The sequence below is a fragment of the Anopheles maculipalpis genome, chromosome 3RL, assembly GCF_943734695.1.
Source record: "Anopheles maculipalpis chromosome 3RL, idAnoMacuDA_375_x, whole genome shotgun sequence".
Classification (NCBI taxonomy): Eukaryota; Metazoa; Arthropoda; class Insecta; order Diptera; family Culicidae; genus Anopheles; species Anopheles maculipalpis.
In genome coordinates, this window is record NC_064872.1 from 46,098,271 (window position 1) to 46,117,487 (window position 19,217).

General features: G+C 39.6%; 4 protein-coding genes across 6 annotated transcripts in view; 1 reads left to right on the forward strand and 3 right to left on the reverse strand.

The window, feature by feature from the left end:
• LOC126563857 (roundabout homolog 2-like) overlaps nucleotides 1-19,217 on the reverse strand; it is a 116,092-nt gene that overhangs the window by 58,673 nt on the left and 38,202 nt on the right. The window lies entirely within an intron of this gene.
• On the reverse strand, nucleotides 4,493-5,378 carry LOC126560672 (trypsin-5-like). The gene is made up of 2 exons (XM_050216629.1): nucleotides 5,152-5,378; nucleotides 4,493-5,045 (listed from the first exon to the last, which is right to left on the reverse strand). The coding sequence occupies exons 1-2, from the start codon at nucleotides 5,376-5,378 to the stop codon at nucleotides 4,493-4,495; spliced, it is 780 nt and encodes a 259-aa protein (XP_050072586.1).
• LOC126565431 (uncharacterized) lies at nucleotides 9,629-10,301 on the forward strand. Its single transcript, XM_050222612.1, has 2 exons — nucleotides 9,629-10,097; nucleotides 10,168-10,301. Exons 1-2 carry the CDS (start codon nucleotides 9,629-9,631, stop codon nucleotides 10,299-10,301), a joined length of 603 nt encoding a protein of 200 aa, XP_050078569.1.
• LOC126565405 (uncharacterized) lies at nucleotides 10,730-17,231 on the reverse strand. Of its 2 annotated transcripts, none has more exons than XM_050222580.1 (4): nucleotides 17,195-17,231; nucleotides 11,560-11,706; nucleotides 11,390-11,463; nucleotides 10,730-11,308 (listed from the first exon to the last, which is right to left on the reverse strand). In XM_050222580.1, exons 1-4 carry the CDS (start codon nucleotides 17,205-17,207, stop codon nucleotides 10,919-10,921), a joined length of 624 nt encoding a protein of 207 aa, XP_050078537.1. In that variant the 5' UTR covers nucleotides 17,208-17,231; the 3' UTR covers nucleotides 10,730-10,918. The 2 variants fall into 2 exon arrangements, with proteins under 2 accessions (XP_050078537.1, XP_050078536.1); XM_050222579.1 differs by having other exon boundaries at nucleotides 11,390-11,466.

A 19,217-nucleotide genomic window follows, 5' to 3' on the forward strand; every position in this document is an offset into this window, starting at 1 on the left:
AACTCACGACAGACGAAAGTTACCAAGCCGTGTCATTTGTTGACTCACCACCGCCCCAGGTGAAGAAAATGTTTCCAAAAAAAAAAGGAAGAGAGATGCGAAAATGTGTACATTGATAGTACACACCAGCGAGGTGTGCAGAGCGATGATAGTGTGTGGATGCATACATATACAAATACAGACTCACCTACACACATGTGCACGGCATCTTTCAATCTCTTACAAAACTACACACTGGCAATACTTACGATTGTGTGCAAGGATTATACGAGAATGGTAAACCCCTGTCCTGTCCTGTCAGTCAGACTTCTTGAAAGGCATACATTTTTTATGCTTCCTGGTTCCATAATCCACAACTCGTCGTGAATAATTGATTGCTTGCCGTTTGCTTCATCACATTTTCTTATTTCGATCGCATCGCCTGGGCGGTGGACGATAGCGCACTGTTTGGCTCGAGACCTTGTCCTTGGATACTATCGGTTAGAATTGTATACGCATAGTTTACATTGCTTGCACTGAAATCTGTGTGTTTGTTCATCGTTATCATATCACCTAATGTTTTCTAAACATATAACACAGGTTTGCCAGAGTCAATGACATACTTATCAAGGTGTAAAATATATCAAAACCAACCGCCGGCCTCTCAATAAAACAAACATTAAACAACTCGATCGAAACCCATCAAAACTGATTATTGTCCTTCGTTAAGCCATTTAAAATCTAAATTCTCACAAAGTGAAAGATCGTTTACCGGAATTGAATTTATAGTTTCCATTTGCATATTCGTTCGTAGCATTTTCCCCCACCCAAATCACCGCTCGGCACAGAAAACAGGCATTCTGGCTGCTGAAATCTAAATCCTTGTACGCTCTTCACCCGTGAGCAGTGTGTCTGCGGGGTCATTCGTGTTGCGGACTATTCGAACTATTGGATTGCTGGTCGGAATAAGTTCTCTGACAATTTGCATAATGGTAAACATTGAGGTGAACCAGGTAAAACACCTAGCAAGAAGCGTCGGAAGTCACGCTTGTCACGCTTTGGTTTTGCGAATTGACTGCCCGTACCCATTTCCATCGATCTGATTTCGAACATTGCGCAATGGCCACCGGTATCACGCCAAGTATATGAAACATTTCTAAACTTTTGCCCTCTTCAAACTGCCCATAAAATAGATTCAACCCCATGAAAATGTTCCCACATCGGAAGGATCGCACCGTGCGTTGGCTTTCGGGACCGGGCCAAAAAAGGATCCCAGGTTCATCCTTGATTTATAGCACTAAACAATATCCTGAACTGAAGAAGAAGTATGCAGCCAAAGTGTGTTCAGTGCGAAGGTTAAAAAGTTCGTTTGTATGAAGTTTAACCTTTTTTTCTCCCCCTGTTTGAAGAATGGCTTGCACAATGTGAAAAAGGGCAAAATTAAATTTCGTTTTCTTGCATTATTTTGAAACGAAAAAAAAAAATTAGTGCAAAAATGGTCTGGAAGTTGTTAATTTGACACACACACACACACACACATACACACAAGCGCAATGAAAGAAGGGATTTTTCTTTACTTAACGACCACCTTCTATAGGTCACGCCATTCATCGAATCGAACCGATACCACGTAGTTGGATGGTCATACCTCACTACGGATGAGAATTGAACCCCGGTCCTGCCAACCGGGCTGCCCCTAAAAGTAGGAGTTGGGAAAAAATTGTGTAAAAAGATAAACGTATTCGTGAACCTTATTCAAACATATCAAACCATAAAATTAAATGCCAAAAATATGGATCACCATCGTTTGCTATTGCTGTCCGCTATTGCTGATTGCAAGTTGTAGTTGAGGTAAAATAGTTTATGACACTACCAATGCATGTTTCCGATCGCTTGACATGACAATACAAGGATCTGACCTGAATGATGTTGTCGAACACGCAACAGCACAGTGCGCGACAGAACATGACGGCTCATGTACATTAACACAAACGACCGGAAGGGTCTAGTTTGGTTGCATGATTCGAAAAATACGACCAGACATCACCATGTACCGCCCTTTTGTATTCAATCCAATCCAACGCAGCTTCCGGTTCCTGTGCCGAAACGGTTTTGTTAGCCATTTATGCTCGTTTCTGGTGTTAGCGTTGAGGGCTTTGCGTTTTCCTTGTCATGTAGCGTAACGCGGTACGAAATTGCAAATCATTTTGACTAGCGGCTATAAAATTAGCAGTTGTTGTAAGCTAACTAGGGTTCTTTATTAAGCGGATAATCGCATCTAATCAACGTGTTCTATGCTTTAATAATTTTATTGTAACTACTTACCCCATAAGACAACCATACATTCACATTTCATGCAGCACAATGATGTCCAAAATAAGTTTTGGTAGTTGTCTGAATAAATCGTCAATAGCTACACTGTACAAAAAAATGGTCCGGGCTAGCATTGATTTGATAATACTGTGCTGATAGTAAAGTACTGAGCGCCTCCAGGTATAAGTTTCCTGTACGAAAACTACTTGCAGCTTGCTGGGCTGGAGACCGCTGTTTGGTAATTCTTTCAAAATGTCCAGAATATTATGTCAGCAAGCGAACAAATCACGAACAATAAAGAGAGAGCATTATTTTTTATTGAAAGCCCAAGTAGAAAATGCTGAATGCTTCTGCTTTTTTTTTTATTTCTAAAATATCTATCAATTTTTTATGAAAAGCTTGGCTGATAAAATAAAGTTAAAGATAAATTGTAACGATCATCACAAATTTGACAATAAGTTTGCCAGGAACGCTAAGATTCATTCAGTTCCAGTTCAGTTTCGGTTCAGTTTCTGAATGTTTACGCCATAAATTTTCGATCGTTGTTTTCATTTATTTCCTATTACTACAAACGTGTTGTTGTTTATCATTACATTCCTCCTTTGTTTCTTATTTTATTCCTGACGGACGGCCTGAACGTATTGCTTTTTTATTTCGTTTTATTCTTATAAATCAAAAACTCTTTGTCGATCTAGGCCTGCATTATGAGATGAAATCAGGCTTGCCATAAGTAGTACTCAGCGTAAGTGTTACGTCTTTTATGATTTCGATGTTTACAAACGTCATAAATTAAGTTCAAGAATGACATAATGAAACTGTGTACACAGATTAGTGATTAGTGAAAAGTTCCTAGTTCTTGAAAATGTCTGATTTTGAGCCGGAAAAGCGCCAAATGCGGGAGGTGTTGCTGTTTTTGTTTCGAGCGAAGAAAACGGCAGCCGAAGCGCATTGAGAGCTTTCGGGTGTTTAATGCTGCGATGCTTCTCAAAGCGAAACAAAGTGTCGGGATTGGTTTCGAAGCTTTCGAAGCGGTGATTTCGCCGTGGAGAATGCTCAACGTGAAGGAAGTCCCAAAACGTTCGCCGACGAAGAATTGACGGCTTTACTGGAGGATAATCACTGCCAAACGCATGAAGAGCTTGCAGCTGTGCTTGGTGTAACTCGTCAGGCCATATCATTACGGCTGAACGCGTTGGGAATGATACAGAAGGAGGGCTAATGGATACCACACGAGTTGAAGCCGCGGAACATCGAACGCTGACTCTTCATATGTGAATTGTTGGTCCAGCGGCACAACAGAAAAGGGTTCCTGCACAGAATTGTGACGGGAGACGAGAAGTTGCGCAATCCAAAGCGCAAAAAAACATAGGGATCCCGCGGTCATACCCCAACATCATCCACTCGGCTCGAAAGTTATGCTGAATATTTGGTGGGACCAGCTCGGCGTCATCTACTGCGAACTTCTGAAACCGGGAGAAAAATCAAACAATTGATGAGTTAAAAATAAACAATTGATGAGTTCGGCCGGAAACAATTGACGAGTTCAAGCCGAGCACTGCGTGAAAAACGGCCAGAATACTCATCACGCCACGACAAAGTTATTCTGCTGCATGACAATGCTCGGCCACATATTGCGCAACCTGTGAAAAACTACCCTAATACCCTTATATGGAATGTTTTACCACACCCGCCGTATTCACCGGATCTGACACCATCGGATTTCCATCTGTTCCGATCCATGGCACATGAACTGGCTAACCAGCAGTTCTCCTCCTTTGAACAGATCAAGAATTGATTGGATTCCTGGATTGCGTCGAAAAACGTATCTTTTTTTCCGAAGAAAAATCCGCAATTTACCCGAAAAGTGGAAGAAAGTAAAAAATAACAATCGCCAATATTTTGATTGACCCAATTTCTATAAATAAAAATGCCACGAGTAAAAATAAACTTATGAAAAAAAACGGCCGTTATTTATTAGCGCACTTAATATTTGTCAATTATTAGTAAAAAAAAAGACAACTTTTTCAATTTAATTTATGTTGAACAAGTAACAAATTGATTTAGTTGGGTTTGCTCGTGGCATAATGGTATCGTTGCTCGGTTATTGTTGTTGAAATAATCCCGAGGTTTAAGTGTCAAAGGAGCTTGAATGACAATAAATTAATACAGGTACATTGATGATAGTTGGTAAGCTTCATTCTTATAATGCTTTTATTACTCTATCAATCCACTCTTCCACATACAAAACGTTACTGTATACCTCTGGATATCCAACAAGGGCGCAGCCCTTACCCCACGAGACGATACCAACCTGCACACCAGCACAAACCAATGGGCCACCGGAATCATACGCGCAGCTACCTTTGCCGCCAGTAATATAATCACCCGCACATATCATCGACTTATCAATCTTTCCTTCGTAAGTAACATTGCAAAGTTCTCGTGAAACCAACGGAATCTCGACTGCACGCAGCTGGTCAAAGCTTTCTTCCTCATTTAAAGTGCGACCCCAACCAGTTACTACACAATCGCGATCGTACAGCTGATCATTCCGATGAGACGCCAGAGCGACAGGTTGGACGAAAGTCGAAAATACTAACGACTCGTTCAACTGGAGCAAGGCGAAGTCCATTATCCAGCTGTATGGCACATGGTTGGGATGCGGAATGGCCATCTCGACACCGTACACAGTACCATTCTCATTGTAAAATGCAGATCCAACGCGTACATTCATATACCGCGGAATCGTATCACTGTAACAAAAAGGAGTAGTGAATCGGTGAATTAGTAGTGGCAACGGTTAATATACGGCCACGGGTGTGTTAATATAAAATCTATAAATTCATTCCGTACACTCACTCTACACAGTGTCCCGCTGTTAATATCCATCGATCGGTAATTATTGAACCACCGCAAACATGAACACTCAATTCTTGTACGGAAACTTGATATGGGTATGATTCGATGGTTGCTACATGGCCTCCAACTATTCGGTTTGATGGTGCTCCGGACTTGATAGGAAGCACGCTGCTAAAAACAATACACAAAACTACAGATAACCTCGCTTCTGTACAAAATTGCGCCATGTGTTAGCAAAAGTGTATGACTTTGAAATGAAACGACTTTCATGAACAAAGCTATATTTTAAAGTATTTTGCAGCATAAAGTGCACTTGAAAAGATTAAATAAAGCTACACGCATAACAGATAGTTTAAACTTTATCTTCGTAAACAGAGACTAGAGCAAATACTTTCGATGAACTATGCAATTGATAACGGCTTCTAAAACTGCAGATTAAGGGATTTTACCCTTCTACGTTTGCCCGTCCAATGCTTTATTATTGTGGTTTTGTTTGGGTTTCTTTCATTCAAATATTGAGAAAAAAAAGGTCAGCTGATAAACCCTACATATTGCTTCCGTACGCCATACAAATGACTATTATAGTAGCTATAGTTTACAAGGGTCACCGCGATTTTCATGGTCCAATTAAACGAAATCAAAGGAATCCATTTTGTCGTTCATCCCAAAACATCACTCCTACCTGCCACGCACTTAATTCGTCAATCCCGATTGCCTTCCTATAACCCGGCAGAAAAGGCTGGGAAGTACATTCCACGACAAGCTCCGCAGGGAAACCATTTAACCTCCCGATTTCATGCTGAGCTCTTTGATCCTGTCGGTGGTTTGCTGCGGCCGGACCGAAGGTAGTCGGGGGCTTTAATTTATTTTACACTCCGTCAAGCTAAACTCACAACACGGGCCCCAACCCATGCAACCCCGTAAACGACCCGTTCATGGCATATTCATTCCCGATCTCCCATCTGCCCAGTAGGGCAATGTAGGGGCGGGGATGTGCTTACTATATCACATCACAAAAACGAAGACACGAAGGGTCGAACCAGTACCATTACATAGGACAAGGCAAACACTGGCGGTGTGAAAGCGGCACGAAGCGCAATGTCACTGATGATGGCTGACGGGATGGTTACAGAGAAGGATTAAAAATAAAGAACCCTTAGTCTTGGCAGCGACTGAAATCTTTACAATGTCCTTCGATCGAAACCGATTCGCCGCGCACGAAAGCTAAACATCACCTCAAGCTACCTTTCCTATTGACTAAACATCAAGCGATGCGTTAGGACGGGTGCGACCGAACGTTGACGGAGAGCGTTTCATGAACTGATGTTAAATAGCTGATAAGTAATACGCTTCACGATGTTGTCGCTTCTGATTATTGTGATAGCAACGTGCGGTGCTAATGCCTTAAATGAATGAGCTAAAACGTCAAGAAGCTACCTAGAAAATATGGTTGCAAAATGCGTGTGCCGTTTTGAAGCTTCAGCAACAGAAACGGTCGGAATCTTTTCTTGCCACACCGAAGGGAATATGGAAAAATGCCAGAAAAGAAAAAGTATCAATTTTGACGCTAAGGGCTTCTCTTTCTTAACGATTAAGTACCATCAGTTGGTTTGTAGCTTCGCAGCCCGCCAATGTAGGATGTGTGTCTTTCTTAAATATGGCAACCGAACACACCCAACCACGATAAGTCATCACTGGGTATATCACTCTTCGGTGAGCTAGGAAAGTGCTAAAGTAGAGTTGTAAATTCTATTTATTTTATTGTTATGTAGTTTACAAGACACAAGTAGAATGTATGAAAAATTACCATCGAGTCTTGCACAAAAGTAATAATTCATTTTTTGAGGACTAATCCAACCTTAAACTTTACACAAAAAAATATAATAAAAACTTTTACCAATAAAAGATTTACACGGTATCCCAACAATTCTTGATTTCCTTTTTTTAACTTCTTTTCTATGGTTTTTTGTCGTGTGCCCATATAATTTTGTTCTCGTCCCGAAGTTTTTTACCGTGTGCCCAAATATTTTTGTTCTCGTCTCGAGGTTTTTTTGAAGAGTGTCCATTTTTTTAAATTCTCGTTGCGAAGTTTTTTGGCGCGTGACCAAATATTATTTATTATTTTTCCCTTCCATAGGAGGTTCCCTAACCAATGAAGCCCACTGCTCGGTGAAGATCTTCTCTCCGGCGAGGCTCCTCCTGGTCAACTTGGACCTCCTTGGTCGAGGAGGCCCCTCATGATCGACGAGGCCCTCTGGTCCGCGAGGCATCCCTGGTCGGCGAGGCCCTCTGGTCCGCGAGTCCCCTGACTTGCCTATTAAATGTACAGTTCTCTGAAGTGAAAAATTAGCACTACCATAAACAAAACTACCATTCGATTCGATCGAATGAAAACTTTTAATTGTGCTATGTCTTAACACAAATATATCGCTCAGTTTCTCGTGCAAATAATACAACTTCAACTTTAATTATACATATGCAATACATAAAATTTACATAAATTATGCATTTACAAATGTCCTCTAAAACCAGTAATTCATTATAGGCAGCTATTCAGTAGGCATTACGATATTCTTTAGGGACGGTCTCGTCGTATTGCTTAAAACCATTTCATTTCGTATTGCTTTTGATCATTTCACATTGGTTTGGAGATATACTAAGCGCTATTTTGATGATAGTTTTATGAAATAAAATCTTTTTTAACTCATTCGTAAAATAACACAACTTTTCTGGATTTGAGAAATTAAAATACGAATGCAAAACAATTAACCAGTTTAAAGAATGGATGGGAATGGTTTGATGTAAGAGGTGATCCAGAGCTTTTCTCGTAGTAACAGCCTCTCTAGTGAACTTTTAAAACCCCATGTGGACTGTTCCGCTGTGCATAACATTGACATATCGTATAAGAAACTTTGCTAAATTTTGCTTTTCTTCACTTTCTTGCAACTTTAGAATATATATTTTACGTTTTTTTTTTTACGTCGTAAAAATAAACGTCCGCGAGTTTTTTTTAACATTACAATGAATTTTATGATTAAAAATAACAGTTTTTCACAAATCTTTAAGCTATACCTATATTCTTCTTTTTTGCTTTGCGTCCTACTAGGTCACGCTGACCACCGCAATGGCTTACTAGACTTGCTGATACCACGTAGTTGGATAATCAGTCCTCACTACGACTCCTCGCTCACCGGATGAGATTGCAACCCCGGTCTTCCCATTCGAAGAGCGGCCCAATTGTCGCCTGGCCACTGCCTCTATTGCTTTCAGATGAACATACCTAATTAGATATAATGTTTTCAAATAGAAGTCTTATGTTCATTGCAATCAGCTTAACCAAAAACAAAATGGAATTCATCACTTATCCTTCATCTTAAACAAAAGCGTACTCTTTGAGTTGTTTCAACTGAATGAATATAGGAAACTTTAAAAATATTAGGAAAAAAGTATCTTGCGCCTCCTTTTGTGTCCAGAAAAAGAACTGCAAGATAGGGAGACAAACGGATGAAACATATAATTGAATAATTAAATTAATTTAATTAAAATGAACTTTTTATTTTTTTATTGTAAGTATTTATTTTAACTTTAATAAACTAGAATAACCATGGAATTTTCTCATGTCAGGATGAGCTGATAGCTCCTCCCTCCCATCATACACTGTGCGTTGTCAACTGTTAGGCCTCGAGTCTCTGGAACATCGGCGATATTTGCATCAAGCCACATTCATAGCAGGACTTTTTTTAGGGACTATCGACGATCTTTATTTATTAGAAGAACTTAGATTTAATGTCCCCAGACTATCCGCCAGACATCACCTAGTGTTACTTGTTACGCGCTCGCTCACGGAGTATGGAGATAATGCTCCCCTAAAATCCACGATACGCCGATTCAATACGAATTCGCACATGTTTGACTTTAATATGCCTCTTTCCACGTTTAAAAATCTGTTACGCACACGTCTTACTACGAACTAATTATCTGTACATGACATATGTTTTGATTTATAAGTTTTGTAAAACTGTAATCCTCCTGCTTCGTTAAGCCGTAACCACCGGACGATCAATAAGCAATATTAATAATAATACTAATAACAATAATAATAATAATAATAATGTAATGTTTTTTCCTTATTCATTATTCTCAATTAAAATAAACTAATCCAAATGCTTAATAAATTAAAATTAAATTAAATCAAACCAACACACTTAATATTGCCTTAATACTTACTAGAACATAATGCTCTATCATCGAGTTATTTTTTTTTATTGGAAAAAGAAGCGTGCATACAGTTTTGTCAAGGATTGTGTACAAATTAAGCTAAAATATGACCTTTTTGAAACCATCCTCACTTACTGTGCACAAATCTGAAACATGCGTTACCAAGCATTACACACCGTTACAGCAAAACTTGACATTTCGTTGTTATTGTTTTCGAACGTCATCGTGCGCATTCCGGTTGTTTTGTTTCTACCGTAAAATGTCTGCTACACCAGATCGGCAAAATGTACCAATTTCAAGAGTGAAATCGCCACGGACTCCAACCTCTCCCGGGAATGTGGCGTCCCTCAGAATTGAAGAATCCATATCCACCATTGTGGAGTATCATCGCAAATGGATACAAGCGGTAGACAAGGGCACGCTATACTGCAACGCAATCAAACAAATCAAGAAAAATGCCGCCCAACAACAAGAGCCATCATCGTCAGATGATCCTTATCCGGAAAATTTGCAACTGTACTGCAAAAACCTTATGGTAATGGTTTCCATTATGGAAGATATAGAAGCAAATGCATTGACGAGTGTGGATCAAGTAAAATCCCTAAAAGAGTTCTTTTTCGATTGTGACACCATTGGATGCACATGGAACTACCGAAAAATTTTGAACGCAGTTGAAAGAATCATAGCATCTTACAAAAAAGAGATTCTTTTCCGCAAATATATTGCAGGTAAGCGTATGATAAATGCATGCTTGTATTATAAATGCTTAAACCGTACTTTTTTGTTTTCGGTTTGCAGAAAATATTGGACACTCACAAACGCTGGACCAGCTTTTTCTATTTGTTACCAGCTGGAATCATGGTGCGGATAATGCCCGCGATAGAGAATTGCTTATCACGATGTTGAAATATGAATTTCAATTACCGTCTTAAGGAGTATCATAATCTCTCAATGTAAGTAATATTGTATGATAGACAGTGCACAGCGTGATACGTCGCGATTAAACAGTAGAGATTATCATATCGGCTATCTTTATTTGCTTATAGTACTATTATCACAAGAATAAGACCATATTTAGGGCAGCATTATTCCATGATAACATCCATGTTCAGTTGCCCATAATTGTTTGGTTTATTTTCATACGCTCGTATTAACTACGATTGGTAATGTAAGTGAGGTTCCGTAACTAAAATTCCAAGAGCATCGCAATAAGTACTTTCGGAACGCTTGATTTGCGAGTACCGGAAAAAAAAAACTTAGGAATTGTTAACTGCACTTGTAGTTTTTGTCTCCTTGCGAACATCATCCGTATCGAATATGGCATCGCTAATACTGTACAGCTTCTCATCTGATCGTTGCAGATGTCCAAACTTTGTAAATCCTCTGTTTAACGCGTACTGGATGCGGTAGCTTACAATTTAAGAATACGAACACAGCCATAATTGTTGTGTCTGACATAAGCTTTACCGTTGTACGAATACGATAAAGCTTGCCGGACATTGTAGACAGTTCGTTGCTTTGAAGGAGAAATTAAAGAATTTTCGTTGAATTAGTTTGTGCGATGAGACGTTTGTTCATCGGCTGCACAGCTAGTAGGTTGTTCTAAGTAAGGAGGAGGTTTCTCGGAACACACTTTTTCATCGATAAACACCATAGAACTATCTACTATTTGGCTACCATCACTGCTTGAAACATCTGCAACACTGGTACCGTTGTTCAGTGTTTGGGATGAACTAGCATGTGCAGCAGTAACACAATTAGTATTCGAATTACTGCTGCTAGTAATATTTGATGCTATTGATAATCGTAAAAGAGCGGCTGGATCTAGTTTGATTGCATCATCGTAGCTTGGCGGTGCTGCAGCCACCGTGTCGTAATCTGGTGGTTTTTCGCGTCGTCGTTCCTCGCTTGTACTTATCACATGTACAGGATCGTCACCCTATAAAACGGTAAATGAAAAACATTATTTACTATCGTGACTTGATGTTAGTAAGCAATATAGATAGCGCAATAAACATACCTCATCACCATTTGCGCCAGAACGGCCAGGTGTGTGTAGCCAACAACACATTGCAGTACATATCAGACAGGCACCTGCTACACATTTGCAAGTTGTTGAAATATAGAGGAGAAGGAAAAAAATGTATAATTAATTAGAAACTAAAGTAGTTGATGTTGAAGTCAACCTACCTAAGATACAAGCAACACCCGCGTATCGCACAGGCTCAGAATAATTTTCTGCTAATCCTAACCAATTCACTAAAGCGCCAACACATAGTAACATCATCCCGTAGCGATATGGTCGCTGGGTACGACGTGTTTCCTCTAAGGACATTACTGCAAAAAAAAAAAATGAAATAAAAGAATAGTAAATTACAATGAATGTAGATCCTTGCGTTAAATTTAATATCCAAAAGAGAAAGCATTGAGAATAATATGAATTTATCTTCCTTAACGAAAGCAACATGAGGGATTGTTCTTAGTTGTATGTTAGGAAGCAAAAACAGTAAACTTTAAAACATTCTTATTGAAGTAAACATTCTAATAACAATCAACAAGCTTTAAGTTGACCGAGGTTCAGCATGGCGTAATGCCATAATTGTTGATAACTCATTTGGTGTAGGACTTATGTGGGACTGTCGTTTTTCTTCTCTGCTTAACGACCTCTAAGGCACGCCGACCATCGAATGGCTTACTAGAATGCCGATACCACGGTCCGCCGCCGCTGTCGCATACACCACCGGGCCGCCCCGGGTCTGTCGTTATTGTTTCTAATTTCCGAATTTTATTTTTGCTTGCGGCGTGATGTAGGTCCTTTATATACAAGAATATCTTTATATCAATTCTTGTCGAAGGACTTAAATTAAACCAATCAAATGGCAAACTCGAATATGATCTATAGCTAAGCATTGGTGTTGAGGCAAATTATTGTTTTTCATAATTTTTATCCGTTCCCATAAACTAGCCACTTGCAAACATACTGAAATATGCTGCAATTTGTACCACTCGAGAAAATTTTAATTTTTTTAATGATAAAACTTTAACATTTATACCAAATCCGTGTTCAGCGAAAGTAAGCTGAAATGTAACGCTTTTACCTTTAACAATAAACTCCAGCTATCATGAAAGTCTTTTCATGATAGCTGGAGTTGATGGAGCGATGATCGAATGGAAGAAAATGATATAATTTGAACGAGTCCCAGTAAACAACCAGACGGTTGTTGGTACGATGATTTAATATTTTACGGACATTTCGGGATAAGCTAGTGCAACATATTGTTTTAGATATTTAAAAAAATATTTAAAGACTAGCATAAAGATTCAATGTAAAGACGTAAAAATAGGTTTCATTTGACTTCTTCTCCAGTCCCAGGCTCAAACTGGTGAATGGAATCATATTTGTAGTAGTAACAAGCTCCTATTTCCACGACCATACGTTGTAACTGTATCGAGCAATCAGCCTGTTTCCAGTAACAAGGTGCCGTAGGCTACATATTCTCAACTGGTTTGTAGCAATGTGTCACGTACGTTGATTGATAACGTGTTTTGTGAAAGAGCCCGTCCACCTAACTGCAACCAAACCAGTTTTACATCAACAAAACGGTGCTGTTAATTGTCGGGGTGTATTGCAGACATATGGATCATAAGGATGTGTGATTCGCGACGTTCGAGAACCTAACTCCACCAGAAAGGATCACTCACTGCAAACCGTAGTGCGGCCTTGATTATTGAAGTTCAATATCGTTCGGCTCAGATGGTACGGTACACGTGGTGCGATGCCGTCATCGCAACTGACTGACTACGCAGATGAGTGAATAAAATCGGGCACCAATTTTCAACTTCTGCCTCACTAATCTGAACCCACTGTCCTTGTTTAATCGTTTATATTTCTAAAACGAAGATTGAAACTTTTGTCACGCGGAAACCAATAAGGGTGGCTGGTTGAAAACCAGCCCCAAAACCTAAGCCGACGATCGCGATGACCTTGAGCACATGGCTAGTCGTGGGGAGGGGTGTTTTTTTTTTTGTTTGTTGCTTTTTGCCTAATGAATTTGGTGAGCCTTCCGCGTTTAGACATACGTGTCTGACGAGGGCAGGTATGTACTAGAACTATGGCTGTGTATATTATACAACTAGATTTAACGCGTTTATTGGAGATTTTAAAATCCCCAATTTTCTAATCATTGAAGCTTTTTTTTGTTCCATTCCTTCTTGGAAACGTTCAACGTTCACTGCGGTCAATTTGTGTAACGATTAAGTAACAGGAAGCACCGTCATTGAAACAAGTGTCGAATATGAAAGCACTCGAAGGGATCGCGACCGATCTATTAAAGCAATCAATTGAATGGAGAACGTCGCTGCATATCATTTTGAGAAACACTGTTTTGCGATTGTATTGATAGTTGTTGCATTACACTGCAGCACTGTTTTGAGATTGGAATTCGACTTGCAGTTACGGTAAACAGATGTGACCCAATGCTCTACAGCTTAAAGGTACCGGACACTATGTTTTCTTACTGAAATTAATTGATTAATAAGTAATTTTGTTTTCTAAAAAAAAAAACAGATGAATGCAATAATGTAAAACCTCATTGCAAACTTAAAAAAATGGAGAAAAATAATGGTATTCCAGACACTAGATTGACTCTAGCTTCCTCTCCCGCCCCCCCCTCTCCCTCTCTCTCTTTCTCTCTTTTTGGCTTAACGACCTTCTAAGGTCACACCGGTCATCGAATGGCTTATTTCGATAGTCAATCCTCACTAAGGGAGGACGGTCCGGGTGAGATTTGAAGCCCAGTTCTGCCGTTTGAAGATCGGCGCCGCTATCGCCAACATCTCCCACCAGCCCAAGCTATTTTCTTCCCAAAACCATTCATAATTGGAGCAAACTTTAAATTTACTTTGCTAACATTTCTGGATCGGTGAATACTCGAAAGGAGGAAGCATTCGTCATGCATTATTCACCGATTAAAACTCTTCCGAATCCGTTATGTTTTGTTATGCGATCTGTATGGCAAAAACAAAAAAAAAAACCGTGTTCATGAAAGAATGGGAGAAAATGTGATTTGTTCCGGGTTTATTCTATCGTCGTGTTCTGGTTCACGATTTCATTTATCTTCCAGCGCTATAGTGGAATGTAAAAGATAATCATTTGCACCGGTAAACAACCACACTTTCCGCTGACGAGCAGTTTGTGTAACAATGGTTCCGTTCCATCCCGAATTGTTATTTTCTCGGTAAAGAGCTTTCATTGACTGTTTCGTAAAAGAACACAAAAAATTATCTTTTCGTGCCTCGAAACAGTAAACTATTGAGCTGTATATTAAGTTACAAGTATAAAACACTAAAACGAAATGGGGCGCAGCTTTGGTGTAGTGAATACGCTTGGTCAAGGTTGTAAAGAACAAACAAAAGTTTTCTTTTATGAATGCACGAACGCGTGTTTCTTACACGGAGCCGGAACTTTTTAGTAATACCGAACTTGACTGTACGTAAAATAGTTGTTATTTAAATGAGTGTTGGCACGATGCATTGATGGTTCACGATCTAAAAATAGATCCGCTTTTCTATCTCACATTATTTGGCCTCAACGCGTACACTATTTGGCAATTTTATTGATTTTTTTTTGCTTGTTGCACACACAAACACGCGTTCACTTACTTGGATAAAACTTGTTGGCTCGTCGTTGGCAATAGAATTTATAATAGTTTAGTTTAACGGCTTGTGATTGACACGGTATGATATGAGTTTCACCAGATGAACCAACTATTTCCTCCCGGGCGTCATATTCGATGACTAACAGCACCACATTCGAGTAGGAAAAATGAAACCACCTTCTTTTGCTAACTATTCTGCCGGAATACGTTAACGAACGATCGGTCGGTGTGGCGCAACAAACGACACATAACACAACAGACGTGCCCGCGAATACTGCTAGACCTGGTATACGTGAGACTCGCGGGTGTCGTACGCACTCGACTAGTCAGCAATGAAACTAAAGAAGTTGTGTTGCGTTTTCGATCATACCGGTAAACGTCTATGCCCGGAACGCCGTGTGTTCAATAGCTACCGAGCGCTGATTGTGTCTGAGAGCATGAACTTGAAACGCCGCTGAGTATAATGTATAGGAAAACAAATACGAACACGTTTTGTTTACCGACCACTAGCTGCTGCAGCGCTCCATACACACGGGTACGGGGATCGCGTAGATCGTTGAGCAAACCGGTCTGCTGTTTCGTGGTCATCGTCATGGTAACGGTCATTAGCAAGAGTGTGATGTTGTTAGTGGGTTGGTAGTAGAATGGTCAGGTGGTTGTGTTAGTGAAGACACGAGATATGACATTTTCATAAAGGTAGTGCCGAATTTTGGTCGCACTAGGCTACAGATCGACCATGCTAGTTGATGAAATGGAGTTTGAAACATATGTTTCTCTGGCAGACATTGGAGAGGAAAAGGTACGTGTGGCTTCACATGCAAGCTCGCGTAAGGGTTAATAGATTCGCTCTCGAAAGTAATTAGTATGTTTGGGTTCGGCTGGAGGTGAACACAATTTAGTGTAGTGTACGGTACACAAATTGTTTGCCAATGCGTTTTCCATACCAACCCACACCACGTCTACCGATCTTGTCTGTTTCAGCTGACCGTGAACTTTAGCGGAACCGGTACCACCTTAGACCGGAACATTACATGTGCGGCGTTTGTCACCCAGCTATATTCCGCTGCAGTAGTTTCGCCGTTGGTGGCACCGTTCGGTTTTGAATTTTAATGTATGTATAGTGTTTTACACGTTACACGCTATGAAAACCTACAAAAACGCATCACAATCTTACACGTAATAGCTTTCGCTTAAACAAAAAAGCCAGGATAATGTAGGATTGTTTTGTAGGTTAGTACCTATTATCCGTTAAAACAATATGTCTATACAGATCGTCGGTTATCAAACTGCTTGTGTTAAAATCGGCGCTCGATTAACGACATGCGGCAGGTCTAGGACACAGTCTGAACTCACATCGGATTATTTTACTACACAATCAGCTCGACAGTGACCTCCACCAAGCGGGAATGTATGGGATCTCTCAATCAAATGAAAAACCGGTTCAATACGCTTGCCACGGATGCATTTCGTAGACGAACGTTTGTTTTTATTTGGTTGTGACACATACGCTAGACACAAGACAAAGCCAACACACAATTCAGCGTTGGTCAATCGTCTCACCATCGTCAGCGCACCAGAGCAAACCATCGCCGTTGCATTACTTAGCGTGCATTCCGCACTTTCGTTGATACTGTGGCATTCAACTTGCCATTCACTGCAGACTCATGTAGTATGTAGTGCAGTACACAGCTTCAGTGACCGAGAACCTGTGCCATAGTTAGAGCATAACAACCACAAACAGAATGCTGTTTTTCGTCTGCTTCTGCAAATAGAGCCAGTTGTCAATAAGGCATCCTACTTTTCGCGACTGTTCGTTAATGTGGCTGTTTATTTCGCAGGTTGAATTTGCATAAACCTGTCTGACATTGTGACCGGTCAACAATATAACTGAAATATTACAGTGCAAGCACATTTTAACATTTCGTTGAATATTCAACGCTCTACGCTCATCTCACACACATGAGAGTTGATCGAGTACATATTCTAAAACGCATTTTCGCCTGTTTACTATACACTGTTGAGCACAAAGAAACCCGGGGAATATAACTACTGCGTTCTACTCCTTGCTGCCCCTTACACCTGTACTGCGTATTGGAATTTCCTTCTTTTTAGTGGCACACTTAAGCTATACTTAACAGATATCGTCCGAATTATTGCTATACACTCACTCATATTATCCATAATATGTTATTCCTCTTTGTTTGCCTAAAATAGTACACAAGTAGCGTTACTCTACTCGATACTGATTAAATTACTGGTCTGTTCGAATGGAAGAGAAAAACAACACTAGTGGCACGACACAGATGAAGAAATAGGTTGTAGTCGGTATCATATCATTCGCACGCTCCGCATGCTCCGTTGGCTTAAATCGAGAGAGTGTGTATTCTCTGACTCTGTCAAAGCGGTTTGTGTGTGAGAAGATGTGATCAACGCGATCCTCTGTTTGGTGTAAAACAAGTTGAAAAAAGGGCCCAACGTGCTCAGTTTTGATACTATTGCTCTTTAGATCTCTGTTGTTTCTTTACTGTACACGTTGCTAGCCATAAATTGGTGGGCTTCTATACGAACAAACAGCAACTCTTCTTCACTCTGTAGTATTGAGGAATTTGTTTTAAAATTAAACAAAATATTTACCACAGTTTAATTCTTACGAGTGCTTCATTTCACGAACCAAGCAATTTTATGAAAATATGTTTTATACAATTCAATATGTTTAATACGTGTTTTGTTAAATTCGATTAAGAGACAATCGTTTTCACTTTTCAGATATGTGTAACAATGTTTTTATTCTGCATTAAGGTATAATGCATTCTATAAGGAGTTAATAAAAAAAAATTATTTCCATTTTTCTTCATGATTCAGTTGAGACGCGTTCCAAACATAGGCTTCGTTCCTAATGTCCAAGAGAATAATAATTTTCAGCCCAAAACAACGCGTTCAAGCAGTTTTGAATACACAATTGCTGCACAGTAATGCTGTCACGAGGTAAGGTTTCGTAAAACATGTCGAGATATTTTCCGTCTTTTCCAGTACGGTAAAATTACGATCACACTTGCTCTACAATGCAACATTTCATCACTGAGTCAATATTGAATAAATCACAACGGTATCTTTGTCAAATATTCTACACTTGCCCGTGCCTGGGAGATGCAAGTAACTCCCGGTTGTACAAATATCTGCAGAATGATAACGGTATCGTACTCTAGTGGATTTTTATTATTTTTAAGTATGTTATACTGCTTAAAGCAGTTCTACCTCGTTTTATCTTGTTCCGATTGTGCCCGGTACCTTTAACTCTACGAACGCTCATTGTACGAAATGTTTATGAAAGCTAATTGAAAGAGTATGTTTATAAGACCGAGTCATCGCTCTGAATAAATAAGAATTATAACAATATGTTGTTTATTTTTTTAGTATAACGGCCCTACACCGCCATACATAATAACATGTTTTACTATCAAGATTGTGCGGATAATTCTCATGAATTAAAAAAGAAACCTTTTGTTTATAATAACAATAGTGACCACCCCCTTTTATAATCCTATTGCAAGTTGTAGAGATTTGACATCATTTTATACAAATTATATTCAACACTTACCTCTTACCCGGAGGTCCATTGTGTAACCGAAGTGCGTATATGTTTTGTCAAATTCTGACGACTCAACACATAAATTGATTTAGTTCCACTAATTGCTTTGTAAACAACCAATATATAAAACAGATGGCAAACAATGTCATACAGCACCGGAAATATTCACCTAAATTCTTGTATCACTTTTTTACACGATCACTAAAATCACTTTTATTCGATCGCCAACTGTACTGCAATTCGTCGCATTCCTAACACCTAGCACTGAATATAGTTTCTTTAATTACATTCGTTCGCTCAACCAAGCTCTTGGCTCCGCTGACGACGACTATCTAAAGAAAGTACACTATCGCATCGAAGGGTCTGTAGATAGTGGCGCATTCCATTTGCGACAGAGCGTATTTTCAGCGACGTTTGTCGTTGAGAATATATGTGTGCGCATTGAAATATTTATCGCGAGCTCACAGATTTCCTTTGTGCATGTGACATCTATAGGATGAATCTTGCAGCAGATATTTAAAATTGCTATCCAGCGTGTAACAGTCATTGTTATTGTTTACGACCAATATACAGATTGTGGATCTACCGACACAATCGAAGGT